Genomic DNA, 18,856 nt, shown 5'->3' with positions numbered 1-18,856 from the left:
TTGGTAAAATTCTGCTGTGAATCCATCTGGTCCTGGGCTTTTCTTTGTTGGGAGCCTTCTGATAACAGCTTCAATCTCCTTTATTGTTATTGGTCTGTTCAGATTTTCTACGTCTTCACGGTTCAGTTTTGGGAGCTTGTGTGTGTCCAGAAATTTATCCATTTCCTCCAGATTTTCAAATTTGTTGGCGTACAGTTGTTTATAGTAGTCTCGAATGATTCCTTGTATTTCAGATGAATCAGTTGTAATATCGCCTTTTTCATTTCTAATTTTTGTTATTTGAGTCTTCTCTCTTCTTTTTTTTGTTAGCCATGCTAATGGTTTGTCAATTTTATTTATCTTTTCAAAAAACCAACTTTTTGATTCGTTGATTTTTTGAATTGTTTTTTGGTTTTCAATTTCATTCAGTTCTGCTCTGATCTTAATGATTTCTTTCCGTCTGCTAACTTTAGGATTGGATTGTTCTTGTTTTTCTAGTTCTTTAAGGTGAAGTGTTAGGTTGTTCACTTGCCATCTTTCCATTCTTCTGAAGTGAGCATTTAATGCAATAAATTTTCCCCTCAATACTGCTTTTGCAGTATCCCACAGGTTTTGGTATGATGTATCATTGTTTTCATTAGTTTCAATAAACTTTTTGATTTCCTGCTTGATTTCTTCTTGGACCCATATGTCATTAAGTAGAATGCTGTTTAATTTCCATGTGTTTGTATAGTTTCCAGAGTTTCGTTTGTTATTAATTTCTAGTTTTAATCCATTGTGGTCTGAGAAGATACATGGGATAATTCCAATTTTTTTGAATTTACTGAGACTTGATTTGTGACCTAATATGTGATCTATCCTGGAGAATGATCCATGTGCTGATGAGAAGAATGAATATTCTGAGGTTGTTGGGTGGAATGTTCTGTAGATATCTGCCAATTCCAATTGGTCTAGAGTCTTGTTTAGATCTTGTGTTTCTCTACTGATTCTTTGCCTAGATGATCTGTCTAATATTGACAGTGGAGTGTTCAGGTCCCCTGCTATTATGGTATTAGTGTCTATTTCCTTCTTTAGGTCTAATAGAGTTTGTTTTATAAATCTGGCTGCTCCAACATTGGGTGCGTACATATTTATGATTGTTATGTCTTCTTGATGGATCAGTCCTTTTATCATTAAGTAGTGTCCCTCATTGTCTCTTTTTATGGTTTTTAGTTTAAAGTCTATTTTGTCAGATATAAGAATAGCCACTCCAGCTCGTTTTTCTTTTCTGTTTGCATGGTAAATCTTTTTCCATCCTTTCACTCTTAGTCTGTGTGAATCTTTATGGGTGAGGTGGGTCTCTTGTAGGCAGCATATAGTTGGGTCCTGCTTTTTGATCCAGTCAGCCAGTCTGTGTCTTTTAATTGGGGAATTTAAGCCTTTAACATTAAGAGTTGTTATTGAAAGGTGTTGATTTATTCCTAGCATTTTATTGGTTGTTTGGTTGTCTTAGGTGTCTTTTGTTCCTTGCTTTCTGATTTACTGTTTGGTTTCTTTGTTTGTTGGTTCCTTAGGTTGTAGATAGTGTTTTTGTTAGCTTGTTTTCTCTTCATGAATGCCATTTTTATTGTACTAGCGGGTTTAGATTTTTCTTAGGTTTTTATGGCAGTGGTAGTTATTTTTCAGGAACCAAACCCAGTACTCCCTTGAGGATTTCTTGTAAGGGTGGTCTTGTGGTAGTGAACTCCCGCAGTTTTTGTTTGTCTGAGAAATATACTATTTGCCCCTCATTTCGGAAGGATAGCCTTGCAGGGTAGAGTATTCTTGGCTGGCAATCTTTGTCTTTTAGTATTTTGAAAATATCATCCCATTCCTTTCTAGCTTTTAGGGTTTGTGATGAGAAGTCTGATGTTAACCTGATTGGGGCTCCCTTATAGGTGATTTGACGCTTCTCTCTTGCAGCTTTTAAGATTCTCTCTTTGTCTCTGAGTTTTGCCAATTTGACTATGACATGTCTTGGAGAAGGCCTTTTTGGGTTGAATACGTTTGGAGATCGTTGAGCTTCCTGGATCTGAAGATTTGTGATTTTTCCTATACCTGGGAAGTTTTCTGCCACTATTTTGTTGAATATGTTTTCAATGGAATCTCCATTTTCCTCCCCTTCTGGAATACCCATGACTCGGATATTTGAGCGCTTGAGGTTGTCTGATATCTCTCTCAGATTTTCTTCCATGTCCTTGATTCTTTTTTCTTTCTTTTTGTCTGCTTGTGTTATTTCAAACAGCCCATCTTCAAGTTCAGAGGTTCTCTCTTCAACTTCGACAAGCCTGCTGGTTAAACTCTCCGTTGTGTTTTTTATTTCGCTGAATAACTTCTTCAGTTCAGCAAGTTCTGCTACATTTTTTTTCAGGACATTGATTTCCTTGTATATTTCCTCTTTCAGATCCTGTATACTTTTCCTCATTTCATCATGATGTCTAGCTGAGTTTTCTTGTATCTCATTCAGTTTCCTTAGAATTATCACTCGAAATTCCTTGTCAGTTATTTCAAGGGCTTCTTGTTCTATAGGATCTAGAGTATGAGATTTATTAACTTTATGTGGTGTACTTTCTTGATTTTTTGTATTTCTGGTGTCTTTTTTTTGGTGTTTATTCATTGTTGCAGGGGGTTTCACAGTCCACCGGTTTAAGACTAATGACTAACTAGGATGTTGCTGTGGTTGCCAATTTGGTATGGCTCCCGCCGTGACTGCTCAGTTGGCCTCTAGTGTCTTGTGCGTGTGGTTGCCTCGGGTCTTGGGCTTCTCCGGGGATCCACCTTTCTGGTCAGCTTGTACTCTGCTGGGCTGGTGGATCACGTACCACAGGGTGTGTGATCTCTGTTGAGCTTTCACTTACTGTACAGGACTTCTCCCCGTTCCGTGTGCTCTGGCCCAGGCTGTTAGATCGTGCAGTGGCGACCCCACCGGGTGTGTGGTTTCTGTCGAGACTCCGCCTCCCTGGCCGCACGTCTCCCCCCTCTGTGCACACTGTGCTGGGCTGGGGCGTGTCTTCTGCACCCCTCGTCTATCAGCTGGGCCTTCAAGACCCTGCTCAGCACCGCCTCACCCAGGAAGTCTACCAGGTTTCTGCTAGGCACAGACGACCGGTCTCTCTGGGTGCCTTTGTAGCACTGTGTAGATCTTTCTCGGGTCTTGTTCACCTTTGTATCCCCCCGGTATAAACCGAGTCTAGTGCCCGCCTGCAGCCTGCTCTCCGGCAGGTTCAAGCGGACCTGGGAACTCTCCTACCGCACTATTCCCAACCAGAAATTCGTTAGGCTTTTTTCCAAACTGGTGGTCGCAGAGATGGTATCTGCCTCCCAGTAACAGGAAGTTTACCGGGGCCGGAGTCCAGGGTGTGGTGGAGTGACAGTCGGCCCGCCCGTACTTCCTAGCCCTCCCAAAACTGGTCGGGACGCCCCACACCCCCAGTCCTGCCAGAGAACCGCGGAGGGAGTGGGAGAGGAGGTCGGCCCGCAGGGTCCGGAAAGCCCCGCGCCAGGCCAAGCAAATGGGCTCAGTGATGGCCGAGCAGGGCGGAGCTGCCCGCACCTGGGAAAATGGAGGCAGCACCGGGGCAGTGAGTGGCCTGGTGGTGCAGGCGGAAGCCGCGTGGGCATTCACCCCCCGAACAGAGCTGTGCCAGGGATCACTCACAGTGCTGTGCCAGGTCGGGCGCTCGCTCTGTCTCTGGTTTGTTGCCTTCCGTGTTCTCGGCGCTGCCGCCTCGGGCTGTTCAGTCGCGGCGCCGCTCGGGCGCTCCCAGGAATCTTCTTTAATGCCGGCCTGAAACCTCGAATCCTGAATAGGGCAGCTGGCCGCCTTCAGTGCGGCCCCAGCCTCCGGGATCCTGGCTGCATCCACAGCAGCCCTGGCGCCGTGTTCCCTGTTTCAAGACTCACTTTTGCAGCTAAGAATCAGTTCTTTTCCTGCTCCACACTTCAAAGCTGTTGCCTGTAAATGAGGCAGCCTCTCCTATTGTTGATATTTTAACAGCCCAGATAATCCCTTTACTCTCAAGTCTTCAGGAATTGGATTTATCAGCCAATAAAAAGATGGGCAGCTCTTCTGAAAATCTACTCAGTAGGCTCCGATTTTTACCAGCATTGAAGTCGTTATTAATCAACAACTGTGCTTTGGAAAGTGAGACTTTTACAGCTCTCGGTAAGAGAATTACCCCGATCTCTGCAGGCGCAATACAATCATACGAGAGAGGGAGGTCTCTCTTTCTTTCTCTACATATGAATTTAATCCCAAGTCTCTGCCATAGGCAAAGACAAAAAACACTAATTTTTCTTCTTTTCAGAAACTATGCCCTCTTAAAAGTTGCCTTTTGAAGTCCATATACATGATTCTGGCATTTGCAGATCAAATATTTAAAGTTTAAGTTGTGTATAACCAACTCGGGAGGTCCTCATCGACCGTACCTTGTAATTTCACTTAGCTGCCATTATGTACTGAGATTGCTGTGGGTCTGATAGGAAAGTGAGGCATTTACTAGTGTGTGAGCCTAGCTGACTACCTGGCATTCACTTCCCCGCAGGATTTGTTGTGTTCTCAGGAATCTGGGTATTCCTGAAGGTCTTGGATACACCCCAGCCTAGATCAAGAGTTTACTTAATCTGAAATTTCTGCCCATTTGGGAGCAAGAGGATGGTCAGCAAGTAGAGGGAGATATTTTGAAGCAAAGAGACTTTGCAGCATTTCCCCAAGTGTACCACCCAGGCAACTGGCACTTTGTGCGTATGGTGCCAGGGTCCCCAATATGACTCCAGGTTCACTGATTCACTAGGAGGACTCATTGCACTCTGCATACACTGGTAGTCATGGCTGAGATTTACTACAGTGAAGGAACACAAAGAAAAATCAGTAAAGGGAAATGTGCCTGGCAAAGTCCAGAGTCCTCTCCCGGTGGAATCCCAGGATTCAATTCCTCTAACAATGAGTTGTGATGACACTTGTGAAATGTTGTCTACCAGCGCTTGCCTGGGACTTCAAGTCTGGGGTTTTTATTGGGGATCAGTCATGTGGGTACCCTCTTCCTAGCACGTACCAAAATTTCAGACTCACAGAAGGAAAGCTGGCATTCATCATACATCATATTGTTTGTGCAAACAGGTTAGGTAAAGTAAACTCCCCTTATCAGTTAGGGAATGGTGGGAATATTCCCAAATGCCAACTTCCCAGAAGCCAGCCCAGGGCCAGCCTTTCTGGTTGATAGCAGGTCTGTCCAGGCATAGCGGTCTCATGCCTGCTGTGTTAACTCTTTTTTGCACACGTGCACATGACTAGAGTTGTTGGATTTGGTGCTTCCTGGATAATGATGGAAACAGAGTCTTTCTCTCTGACCCTCTCCCGAGTGTTATGTCACTTGATGCTTTCTTGAAAATGAACTGTACTATGGACAAGACAGAGGCTATTATTAATGAAATAAATGTGTTCTATTAATAAAAATAAGTAGCTATTTATTAATATCTATAAATAAAAACAGATGCATGTCATTTACCCCACATCCTTAGAACTCTATATTTAGGGTACTCTTGCCCTCCTTCTCAGCCCGAGCATTTTGTTCTAGCCACATAGACTTGGTCCTCGCCAGGTATGGCCCCCAGCCCTCTCCAGCATCGTTCATCTCATTGTCCACGTGTCTGGATGGGGAAAGTCCTAGGATATGTACCTTTCAGACATGCAGTTCTTAATCTGGCGTTCATAGGCCCCAGAGAGTCTAGAGGTATGCTTGAGGGGGGCCCTGTGAATTCACTAAAATTGATTATAATTATTCTGTTGGAGGGAGGGTTTGGTGTATTTTCTGTTTCCAAAGCACCTGGAATCAGACTGCCTGAAATCAAATCCTGGCTCTGGTTTTTGTGACCTTGAGTGACCCCAAGTACTTGACATCTCTGTGTTTCCATTTCCTCATCTGTAAAATATAAAATGGAATAACAGCACATACCTCATAGGCTGTAAGAGTTAAATGGGTTAATGCATATTAAGTGCTTGGAAAGGTGCCTGGTACATAGCAAATGCTCAATTTGTTAGCTGTTAATATTATTATGGGGGGAGAGTCTATAAATTTCATTTAAAAAGTAATATTGGATTTTATCACTGCCCAGTTTTAAAAATAGTCAATGGTTTTCCTGTAGCATGTCAGGTGAAATCCAGATTCCTTCATGTTGTCTTAGAGGCCCAGATGATCTGGCCCCAGTTCCTCTCGGCCACTCTGCCCTTTGCTCCCTGAACCCAGCCTCTGTTGCCTTCTTTCTGTTCCTTCGTGTCACTAAGCTCTCTCTTGTCTTGAGGCTCTCCTGTTCTTTGGAACACCCTACCCTCTCTTCTTTCCTGGGGAGTTCTGACTAATCCTTTAAGTCTCAGTGTAAATGTCCCTTTTTAAGACTGCCCCTCCCTATGTAAATTAGAAGCCTCTGTGCTTTTTCTTTATAGCCTTTATCAGAATTTATAATTATGTATTTATTTGTGTGGTTGTTTATTTATTTTCCTATTTATTTATTTTTATTTTTGGCTGGCCGGTATGGGGAGTGGTTGTTTAATATTCATATTTTCCCCAGATAATATTTTCCCCCGACCTCCTTGAGGGCGGGGATTGTGTTTATTCTTTATTGCATACCCAAACCATGTCTTTTGTATTATTTTTATATTAGTTAAGTAAGTAGGTAAGTACACACATAAAATTCTCAAAGGAGTTTGTAATCCTTGAAATGATTAGGTAAACACACACAAACAAATTACATGTGCCACTGCTCAGACTAACATTCACTTAGGAAAGTCGCACAAAAAATAAATTTGGGGACAACATGACATTTTATAAATATACTTCCTAAGTTGAATTTTTTTTAGAAAAAAAAATTTCTTTTAAGGAATTGCAGCTGTCAGAAGACACAACTCTTTCTAATTCTAGCTGTACAATCAATGAATGATCAAGTAGATATTACACTAAATTACGTCATCTGACATAAATCTACCATTCAATTTGAATTTGGTCTGCATCGAGTAAGTATCTATTTCTCCACATCACTTCTAGAAGAAAAAGAAAAGGTTTTATTTCTCCTTATTCTAGGTCTCTGTATTATGAGTGGGAAGGATTTTCTTTCTATATATTATAAAAAATCAATGTATTTTCCCCTTGAACACATACTTTAGAAAGATGGCAGAATAGTTTAAAGTGTAACTAACTATACTATATACTATACTAGGGAATATGCTTTTCTGATTAATTTGTAAAGAAATGAGAAATTTCTGGAAATCTTGACAATCTATCCAAGCACTTTGCCTCTTTCTCCTTCCTAAATGTGAAGAAAAGAAACCCCAGTGATGGTGAATTCCATTTAATCAAGTTGTACTTTTCTGAAGTTTCCAATATTTCCCCAAATAAAAATAGACAGCATAAATTGAGGCCATGAAGTTAGGCAGGAGAAAATAGTCTCTACAACTTTCTCAGCCCCAGTTGTATCAATATGTTGTCCTAGCCTAGTGTCCTCAAATTCAAGGCTCATGATCTCCAAGGAAGCCTAAATCACTGCTGTTTTATTGTTACCACTTTTAGCTGAAGCCTCCATTCACCTTCCTGCTCTGGAAATATTCAACCTTTCCTGGAATAAGTGTGTTGGTGGCAACCTTCAGCTGCTTTTGGAGACACTAAAGCACTCAACATCTCTTCAAGTGCTGAGGCTGAGCAGCTGTTCCCTGATGGCAGAGGACGTGGCTCACCTGGGTTTGTATCTACCAGTTCCAAAGCTGTCTTGGCATGCAGAGCCCAGTGTGCCTGCCCTGCAAAGCACACGGGTGGGAGGCGAGAAAGGCAGCAAGACCTGGGGCTAAGCCCTTTGTGTGGCTTCCCTTCTCCCCAGCGTGTGCTTAGAAGAGATCTGGTTAAACAGATAAGGGCAAGTCTAAAACCAAACCACACTGGAGGGTGTTCATAAAAGGAGATGGATGGATAGCAAAGATAGCTGGGAAGGTTCCTGCCAGGCAAACAGTTTCTGCTCCACACCTCCTCCATACACGAGAGTGTTCAAACTTCAGTCATCTACATTTTAACTTCACAAATTTTAACCTAGCCACCTGGTACTCGTACTATTACTTAAGTTTTCCTTTAAGTTGATTCTTTAACTCAAATGCTTTTATTTGAACAGGAAACTGATTGTCATCATAACTGAAATTTAGGCATCTCTTCTTATAGATATTAGACTGTTGTCTGCTGAAGGATTTGAGTAGAGGTTCATTGTCTCTTTGTTAGAACAAAATTAGAAGGTTAAAGGCATATTGTAGCACCAATCTGACACTTTCTTCATGTCTATCTGGAAAGATGGACAGAGAATTGAATAACTTTTGCACTGTGGAATTCCAGGCTGTATAATACCTTACCCAAACATCACCTAAAGTCACTCTATGTGTCCACTTCCCATTGGGAAACAATGAATTGGAGAGTGCTATCTCTGTCTCCCATCAAGGCTTGTCCCCACACCCCCAATGCTATTCACCCACCAGCTGTTAAATCTCTGAAGCAATTAGCACCCCTCCAAATGAAGGGTCCTGAACAATGACTCCAGGTAGTTGTATCTGTGTTCTCAGTGTGTATACAGTCAGTTTTACCATGACATGACACATGTGCCTAAAAATCACATGCTATGCAAAAATCATGCAATAAATAACCACAGGGCTTATGGTTAGAAGCACAGAACTCAAAAACTTCATAGACACTAAGAAAAATGGTAGTACAATTTTATCCATGTTAAATGGTTAAGAAATACATAAATACTACAGTAAATATGGCACTTCACCTCGAGAAAGATCTGTGGAAGTGGACTGTCCACACTCCCACTGGTGGAAGGAGGATTATTTGAACTCAAATAGAAAGTTCTAGCACCTGATGTGGATGGGCAAGGGAAGTTGTCCTCGTGAGGTGTATGCATATGTGCATTTTGTTTATTACTATCACAGCTCAGCTCACCTGGGGGGTTTTATGTGTTCACCCAGTGTTCCTGTGCATGCATTGTGTGTAAGCAAACAGGAAATTTGTGTCATGCTCAAATTGTTCCCTGATATTTTAATCTCATTGGAACAAACTTGCATTTTCAAAATAAGTGTTATAGCAAAAATTATTGTAATTAGAAGATGGGGACAAAACATTGTTATTTTAATTTGCATTTCCCTGATGACTAACGGTGTTGAACATATTTTTATGAGCTATTTTTGGTCAACTGTATATCATTTTTGATGAAGTGCCTAATTTAAAAAATTGGATTGTTTGTTTTCTTATTGATGAGCATTGATTGTTCTCTTATTGATGAGCATTCTTCAGATTTTCTAGATCCAAGTACATTATCAGGTATGTAATTTGTAAATATTTTCTGAGTCTCTCTAGTTGCCTTTTCATTCTAAAAGAGTTTCTTCGTAGAGCAAAACTTTTGGTTTTGATGAAGATCTATTTATAAATTTGTTAATTTGATGGACAGAGCTCTTTTTGGTTGCATCTTAGAAATTTTTGCAAAACCCAAGATCTCAAGGATTTTTTTTTCTATATTTTCTTCTAAAAGTTTTGTATTTACATTTTACATTTTGAGTTAATTTTACATGTTATCCATTTTGAGTTCATTTTTGTATGCAGCATGAGGTAGGCATAGATGTTAATGTAATCGCATATGACTATTCAATTACACAAGCACTGTTAGTTGAAAAGATTATCCTTTATCCATTGATTTTTCCTTGTACTTTTGTCAAAAATGACTTGGCCATATGTGTGAGGGTCTATTTCTGGTCTCTCTATTCTGTTCCATTGATCTTTGTGTCTGTTTTTTTTTTTTTACCAATATCACACTGTCTAGATTACTGATGCATTATATAAATCTTGAAGTTAGGTAGTATGAGTATTCCTTGTTCTTTTTCAAAATTGCTTTTGTTATTCTGGTTCCTTGGCATTTCCATATAAATTTAGCATCAAATTTTCAATATCTATAAAAAAATCTCTTCTGGCAATTTGATTGAGATTGCATGGAAACTATAGATCACCTCAGGGAGAAACGACATCTTAACCATATTGAATATTCCCATCCATGAACACAGTATATCTCTCTATTTAGGTTCTCTTTGAGTTCTTTCATTGGTGGTTTGTAGTTTTTACCATACAGATCCTGCATATATTTTGTTAAATTTATATCTGAGTATTTTAATTTTGGGGTGCTATTATAAAAGGTACTGTTTGGGCCAGCCCTGTGGCTCACTCGGGAGAGTGTGGTGCTGGTAGCACTGAGGCTGCGGGTTCAGATCCTATATAGGGATGGCCAGTGCGCTCACTGGCTGAGCGTGGTGCAGACGACACTGTGCCAAGGGTTGCGATCCCCTTACCAGTCAAATAAATAAATAAAATAAAAAATAAAGTAAAAGGTACTGTTGAATTTTTGATTGCCAGTTGGTCATTGGTAGTATGCAGAAATACAATTGATTTTTGTGTGTTAACATTTTATACCGAAACCTTGCTAATCTCATCTATTAGTTCTAGGAGATTTTTGGTAGATTCTGTAGAATTTTCAACATAGACAATCATGTCATCTATGATTAGAGACAGTTTTATTTCTTCCTTTTCACATTGTATATCTTTTATTTATTTTTTCTTGGCTACTTAACTGGCTAGGATTTCCTGTAGATGTTGAAGGTTATGAGCAGACATTATTACCTTGCTCCCAGTCTTAGAGGGAAAACATTCAGTTGTTCACCACTAAGTATGATATTAGCTGTAGGTTTTTTTGTAGCTGCCCTTTATCAGATTAAGAAATCCTAATTTGCTAAGAGTCCTTACAATGAATTAAAGATGAATTTCATCAAATGTGTTTTCTGTTTCTATTGAGATGAGCATATTTTTAAACCTTTGTTAATATAGTGAATAATATTAACCGATTTTCAAATATTAAGTCAGCTTTACATTCCCAGGATAAATCCCTCTTGGTCATGATGTATTATCTTTTTAAATATATTGTCAGGTTTATTTGCCAATATTTTGTTGAGGGTATTTGTGCCTATGTTCATGAGGGATAATATTCTAATAGTTTTTTTTTTTCCTTGTAATGTCTTTGGCTTTAGTTTCAGGGTAATCATGGCTTCATACAACGTGTTAGAAAGAGTTCCTTCCTCTTTTGTTTCCTGGAAAGATCGCATAGAATTGATATTATTTCTTCTTGAACTGTTTCACAGAATTCACCATCGAAGCCATCTGAGCTTGGAGTTTTCTTTGTGGGATATTTCCAATTACAAATTAAATTTAAAAAATAGATATAGAACTATTCAGGTTATCTGTTTCTTCTTGAGTGAGTTTTTTTTCTTTCTTATTTTAAAAAAGTTTTTATTGAATTGAAATTGATTATATATATTTTTGGGATTCAACGTTGAGATACGTTGATCAAATCAATATTACTAGCATATATATTGTTACAAATCAGACTTACTCTTTATGCCCCTTGTCCAATCTCACCTCATCACCCTCTCCCTCTCCTCTCCCCGCTCTAATTGCCCTAGATTTCTTCTCTCCTTCTGAAAGAATAATGGTTACTCTGTTGATTTGTTGCCTAGATGATCTGTCCAATGCTGAGAAGTATGTTCAGTTCCCCCAGTATTATCACAGAGCAGATGCTTCTTCTGTCCCTCTGAAATGGGCTTTGTGGAGAAAGACGTCTTATTCTTTTCTTTATCTCTGCTGGTGACTCTCCTTGTGTCAACTCACTCCAGTGGCTGGTGGACCATCTGCGTGGTGGTTGTGGCATCTAGCCACTTTCGTGGCAGCCATGGTTATTGTGGTGGCTGTGGTGGGCCACCCACATGGAGGTGATGTTTTTGGCATGCTCCTTGGTGCTGGCAGTGTGCCTGGTTGTGTGTGGGGGGGTCCGGTCCCCAGCTTCAAGCCTCAGGTCCCTGGCAGGCCCTGAGGCACTGGTGGTGTGCCTGCGCCAGAACTAATTTTTTGTCCTTTGCTTACTTCTAAAATGGGGGAACTTCCTGTGGGAACCAGTACTTGAGCTGTGTGGTTGACCTAAATTGCTGCTTTGCTGCTCTTTCCCTAGGCAAGGCTTTTTGTGCAGCTCAGGGTTTAATGGTTGACCTTATAGGTATTTCCAGTTCTCCAGAGACCCGGTGCACCTGGGTTGTGTAGAAACTCTGATCTGGGCCTGAGTTCTTTCATCAAACTGCACCCCATGCAATTCTGCATTCCCAACCAGTCTCCTCTAAGAGGTCCTGCGCTGACTGGGGGGTGGATCAGCCATCCCTGCTGTGTCCCAGTGTTCTCCCAATGGGCCCATCTCCTCCACTGCCCATGCTCCAAACAATTCCTTTGGGATGGGCCCTGTCCCTTGTGATGACTCACCAGTCTCTGAGTGGCTCCTTTTTTCAGTTGCTCTGGCTTCTCGCTCCTGCATGGGTCCACGGGAACCCTATCAGTGGTCTTGCTGTCCTGGGGGCCACCAAGGCCCTCTTCTCTCCTCTGCCTCCAAGCAACTCCATCTGAAGGGCACAGCTGTGGCCTTTGCTAGTTCCTACTCCATGTGCTCAGCAGTTCCAGCCTCAAAGCAGCCATGGCCCAAAATGCTCTGAGCAGTTTTTTCTTTCTCCCATCATGGTTTCTCCTGCCTTCGTGAACTCTGTAGGTCTCTCCTCCTCTTCCTGAGCTCCAGCGGCCCCAGTTTGGTTGTTGCTACATTTTTATAGCTGTAAATTGGTTGATTTGTGGGAGAGTGACACTGGGGACCATCTATGCTGCCATCTTGACTGGAACCTCTCTTGAGTGAGTTTTGATAGTTCATGTCCTTGAAGGTGTCAGCCCATTTCAATTAGGTTGTTGAATTTATGGAAATAAAGTTGTTACCTTATTATCCTTTTAATGTCTGTAGTGATATCCTCTCTCTCAGTCCTGATAATTTGTTTCTTACTTTTTTTTTCCCTTGGCTAATCTGACTAAAGGGATTAGTTTCCTGTTGCTGTGTAACTAATTAATTTGTGTCTTAATACAGGGCTTATGCATTTGCTCACAGTTCTGTAGGTCAGAAGTCTGGCACGGCTTGTCTGGGCTTTTTGCTCAGGGTACCACAAGGCTGAGTTCTCATTTGGAGGCTCTGGGGATGAATCCACTTTCAAGCTCATTCTTGTTGGAAGAATACAGTACCTTGCAGCTGTAGGACTGAGATTCTTGTTTTCTTGCTAGTTCTCAGCTAGGAGCTGCTCTCAGTTGCGAGAGGCCACCCACATTCCTTGAAATGTGGCCCCCTTATGTCAAAGCCAGCAATGGAGTGTCAGTGCTTCTCACACTTCAGTTCTCTCACTTCTTCTGTAAACTCCTTCCTCTTCTGCCACCAGCAGAACACTGCTTTCAAAGGGCTCATGTGATTAGGTTAACCCCACTTGGATAATCTCCTTTTCCTAAAGTCAACTGTACCATAGAACATAAGCTAAACATGGGAGTAAAATCCATCATATTCACAGTCCTGGAGAACAGGGTGGAAATCTCGGGGTGTCCATCTTAGAGTTCTGACTACCACAAGAGATTTATCAATATTATTAACCTTCTCAAAAAAACAACTTTGGTTTCATTTATGTGTTTTTCTGACTTGGATAGCACTAAATTTATTTCATGTATTTTATTTAAAGTTTATAATTAAAATTTGCTTCTTCAATTAGTTTTTTATTTTTTGGTCTGCATCAAATTTTATTGATCATAGCTTCAGCCATTGTATGTTTTTTCTTAATTTTTACTGTCAGTTTTTTCCTCAGGTCAAATTTATACTTTTACATTTTGTCAGGCGCATTTATTCCTTCTTTCAATTTTTGATGAACATCAGCTATTACTATGAGAGGTTTTAACCATTGCCACTTTTACATTGCTTTATTTCTAACAGAAACATTCTTTAAGAATTTGTTAAGTATTTCCATGGCCCACAAGTCCACTACCCAGATTTTAAAAAATTATAGTGAATCTAAAGTAGTAAAATATAATAAATAGGGTACTTGTCTAAAAAGGATATCTGGGATTTGCTTTAAAATACTAAAAAAAAACAACAAAAAAAAAAAAAGGAGAGGAAAGGGGACTAGATGAAGCAAGGTTACTGTAATGAAGATGTCTATTGAAGCTGAATGATGGGTACATGCGGGTTCACTCTCTCCTATTCTCTCTACTTTTTGTATGTTTGAAAATTTCTGTAATACAACATTTTTTGAAGAGTACATTGTCTTTAACACTTAGTTCTTGAGATATTGTGAGTAATGTTGTGAGACAGAAAGGAAGAGAAACACATTGATGCACACCTACAGAGTCCAGCTGTTATGTGTATGGATGGCTAAGCTCTCAAATGTGCCAGTGAAAGCAAAGGGGTCAGAGCATCTTCCTTGGCCTGGAAGCCATGCCATGTGAGGAATGATTGAAAGACAGGGCAGGTATAGTTCTAGAGGGGGACAATTTGAGGGAGATCTGATTGTAGTCCAACACTGCAGGGTTGGCATGAGGAAGAAGGAGCCGAGTTTTCCAGCTGCCTAAGGGGAGCAGTGGGTGAAAGTCACTGGAAGATAGATTGAGGCCCAAAGGAAGAGCTTCTTCCTGCTAAGAGATGCTTCACAATGTTGAGGGCAACCTTGAAAGGATGGTTCAGACAGAATCATGGTGGTCATCAGTAGAGTGTCTGTGAAAGGGATTCCTCTTTGATCATTGATATAGAGTTTGGATGAGGAGACCAAGATCTCTTGCAACTCTGAGATTCTATACCACTCATCTGATCTCTGAGATCCATTCCCGGGTTTGGCTGAAATGGGAAGGATGTGCCATTTGGCATGGGTATCTTTCCTGACTCCCCTTACAGAAGTCATTATCTTCTCTTAGCTTTATCATTATCTATTACTTACGAACTGCTATTGTAGGTAGTACTGTGATAATGTGCTATTCAAAGGGAAAATTGTCCTGTGTATTAGGGGTCTCTATGGTGATTTAGAAATTATCCAAGTATGTTTTGCCTACAGAAAGTGGTCAATTAAATAATTATTGAATGAAGAATGAATGAATGAGCAAGAACAATTAAAGAGTATTAAACAGCAAGAAGACTACTTACAAATAGTCCTTAGTTAAAGCCAATGAACCATCATTCCTTAGATTTAATTAGAGAAAGTCTGCAGGAAGAGCTGGGACTCCAGTGGAGCAGAGAGCAGGAGCTTGACAAAAAAGAAATTCTTTGAGTTGGGATTTGGAAAGAGAAAAAAAAAAATCAATTTTTAAGCTGTACATGGAATGCACAGAGAGGAAATTTGTGACTAAAGTAATTCCAGATGCTCTGAATAAAGCTGCTAGCAAATAACAAATCATTACTAATTACTAATCTTGTTATTACTAATCCTAGCGATACTGTTGTTGGAAATGGGAAATAGCTATGGCAAAAAGTATGCGTTTATTTTGGCATTTAGAGTGATTTTGTTTTCCAGCATCAGTCATACAGATGGGTCATCTGGCCAGATTGCAGAAGCTTGACCTGAGCTATAATGATGGCATCTGTGATGCAGGATGGACTATCTTCTGCCAAAACATATGGTTCCTCAAAGAGTTAACTGAGCTAGATATTAGCCTTCGACCATCTAATTTTCGGGATTGTGGACAGTGGTTTAGACACTTGTTATGTGCTGTGAACAAACTCCCTGAGATCACTGAAATAGGAATGAAAAGATGGATCCTCCCAGCTTTACAGGAGGAAGAACTAGAATGCTTTAACCAAGATCATAAAAGAAGCATTCATTTTGACCATGGTGGGTTTCAGCAAGCTGATTTCTCAGGTCTTACTAAGCCAAAAACCATTCTCCAAAGTTAAAAAAGAACATGAACGAGTTTCAGCGTCACCAACTGAGCATTAACTTCTTGGCCATTTAATGCGACTTATGTTACAAGAGCTTCACAAATACATGTATATGATAATCTAATATGAGCATGTCTTTATTCTCTATGTTATGAAACAAGGATGGCATTTTTCAATAGATTTCATTTGTTTTGGATATATAATTGGTGTACTTACTATTTAGAAGACCTGCCAAAATGTTTAGAGTCTAAAAATTGTTTCTGTTGCTTATTAAAAAATACTTGGAATTGGGTGATTTATAAGAAAACAAAATTTATTTGCTTACAGTTTCAGAGCCTAGGAAGTCCAAAGCCCAGGGAACACAACCGATGAAGGTCTTGGTGGTGGCTACAGTGGCCCAGAGGTCTCACATTGCAAGATGGTGGAAGCAGAAAGAGCACAGAGAGAGAAAGACAGACTTTCCTCTTCTTTTAAAGCCCTCAGAACCAAGTACCTGACCACCATTTTTAATCCATTCACTACTGCATGATCCTACAATCCAATCACCTCTACGAGGCTCCACCTTTCAATTACCATAATAGGATTTCCCGCTCTCTTAAAAGTCACAGTGGAGGCTAAGTTTCTAATACATAGAATTTGGGGGACACAATTCAAGCTTCAATGAGTTTGGGGGGGACATAATTCAATCAGCCACACAATGCATCTGCTTTTTTCTGGCCCTGAAATTTTCTGCTTCTTTTCCCACATGTTAAATGTCCTAAATATAAGGATGTGTGTCTATGTGTGTAATTCTAATGTAAAGCACAAGCTGTTTAACCATTTCATGTTATCTTTACTATTATTATGTGTATCATAATGTGGTCCACTTAAATTTTTATCAGAAAGTTTATCCTTCTATGGTTTATTATTTTATGTCCTGGTGACTTTTTATCCCAGATATCAACCATGAACACTAATAATGGTCATTGACATATAAATTTTAGTAAAAAATGGTCAAAAATTTAAAATCCATTATCAAAAACACATCTTGTTAGAGTAAATTAAAACCTTTTATTGTTAAAACAAATTTTTAACATAGTACCTCTGGGCATTTCTTTGACATGGAATTTGCTACATAATACCTATTTAGCTCATTAATAAGTTTTTTGTGTTGCACTAGGTAATTTTTGGAATTTTCGGTCTTATTTTACTAGAGCATGAAAGTCATTGCATGGCAAAGATGTTTGCCTACATGTTTCTATTCTGATATGCTCTAATCAAACTAGGTTTTGCTTTCCTCTTGCTACACTAGTAATTAGTATTACAATCATTGCTTGAAAAACATGTAAATTTAAAATTAATACTACTCCTAGTAAAAGAGGATGTTTTGGATATCATGGTATTCTTTCCTCTGGGCTTTCCCATGAATTCCATGAACACCTATGCTTATGCAAAAACCTACATATGAATGTTCATAGCAGGTTTATTCTAATAGTCAAAACTGGAAACAATACTATATCCTTAAATGGATGAATGGTTAAACAAGCCGTGTGACTATGCAGTACTATTCAGCTACAAAGAGAAACAAACTATTTTTTTTTTTTTATTAGACATCTTTTATTTATTTATTTATTTTTTAAAAAATTTTATTTTGTCGATATACATTGTGGCTGATTATTGCTCCCCATCACCAAAACCTCCCTCCCTTCTCCCTCCCCCCCTCCCCCCCAACAATGTCCTTTCTGTTTGTTTGTTGTATCAACTTCAAATAATTGTGGTTGTTATATCTTCTTCCCCCCCCCCCGGTTTGTGTGTGTGTGTGTGTGTATGTGTGTGTGTGAATTTATATATTAATTTTTAGCTCCCACCAATAAGTGAGAACATGTGGTATTTCTCTTTCTGTGCCTGACTTGTTTCACTTAATATAATTCTCTCAAGGTCCATCCATGTTGTTGCAAATGGCAGTATTTCATTCGTTTTTATAGCTGAGTAGTATTCCATTGTGTAGATGTACCACATTTTCCGTATCCACTCATCCGATGATGGGCATTTGGGCTGGTTCCAACTCTTGGCTATTGTAAAGAGTGCTGCGATGAACATTGGGAAACAGGTATACCTTCGACTTGATGATTTCCATTCCTCTGGGTATATTCCCAACAGTGGGATAGCTGGGTCGTATGGTAGATCTATCTGCAATTGTTTGAGGAACCGCCATACCATTTTCCAGAAACAAACTATTGATACATGCAACAATTTGGAAGGACTTAGGTGAATTACGCTGAGTAAAAAAGCCAATCCCAGTTACATATTGTGTGATTCTATTTATATAACTTTCTTGAAATAACAAAATTATGGACAGGGAGAGCAGGTTAGGGATTGGGGGAGGAGTAGGTGGTAGGTATAACTACAAAGGAATAGCCCAAGGGAGACTTGTGCTGATGGAGCAATTCTGTATCTTGATTGCTACAGTGGTTACACAAAGCTACATGTGACAAAATTGCATTGAATTACACACACACAAACACACAGACACACACGACTGCATGAATAATGGATGAAATCTGAATAAGCTCTGATTGTACCAGGGTCAGTTTTCTGGTTTTGTTATTCTACTACAGTAATGCAAGAGGTCTACGCTGAGGGAGGGTGAAGCCTGCAGGAACCTACCTATATGTTTCTTTGGAACTTCCTGGGAATCTATAATTATTTCAAAATAAAAGTTTTTAAAGAAGACAGAATAGTAAAATGAACGCCCATGTATTCATCACCTTCTTATCAATGATCAGTTATCATAAAGTTATCAATTTATTGCCAATCTTGTCTTGTTTTTATCCCTACCCACTTATCTCCTTCCCCATATGATTTTGGAGCAATTTCCAGGTGTCATATCATTTTATTCATAAATACTTCAGTAAAAGTAAGAATCTTTTTTTTTTTTTTTTACACATAACCATAATAATATGAATAATTTAGTGTGGTAGGGATTTAATTCCTAATATTTTGCCTTCTTAATCAATTAGGGTTCGTTACTTCAATTCGTTAATTTACAGAA

At 39.7% G+C, this 18,856-nt stretch overlaps 1 protein-coding gene across 1 annotated transcript in view; it reads left to right on the top strand.

Annotated features, from left to right (window-relative positions):
* LRRC31 (leucine rich repeat containing 31) overlaps positions 1-15,840 on the top strand; it is a 35,781-nt gene extending 19,941 nt beyond the window's left edge. Inside the window, exons 7-9 of the mRNA XM_063103822.1 lie at positions 3,995-4,162; positions 7,560-7,727; positions 15,461-15,840. Of these exons, the coding sequence (XP_062959892.1) occupies positions 3,995-4,162; positions 7,560-7,727; positions 15,461-15,840 (716 nt within the window). The remainder of the gene's footprint in view (positions 1-3,994; positions 4,163-7,559; positions 7,728-15,460) is intronic.
* The last annotated feature ends 3,016 nt before the right edge of the window (positions 15,841-18,856 follow it).

This window comes from Cynocephalus volans, chromosome 1 (assembly GCF_027409185.1).
Source record: "Cynocephalus volans isolate mCynVol1 chromosome 1, mCynVol1.pri, whole genome shotgun sequence".
Classification (NCBI taxonomy): Eukaryota; Metazoa; Chordata; class Mammalia; order Dermoptera; family Cynocephalidae; genus Cynocephalus; species Cynocephalus volans.
Note: the sequence above shows the minus strand (reverse complement) of the source record. Positions and strands in the feature narration are given on the sequence as shown.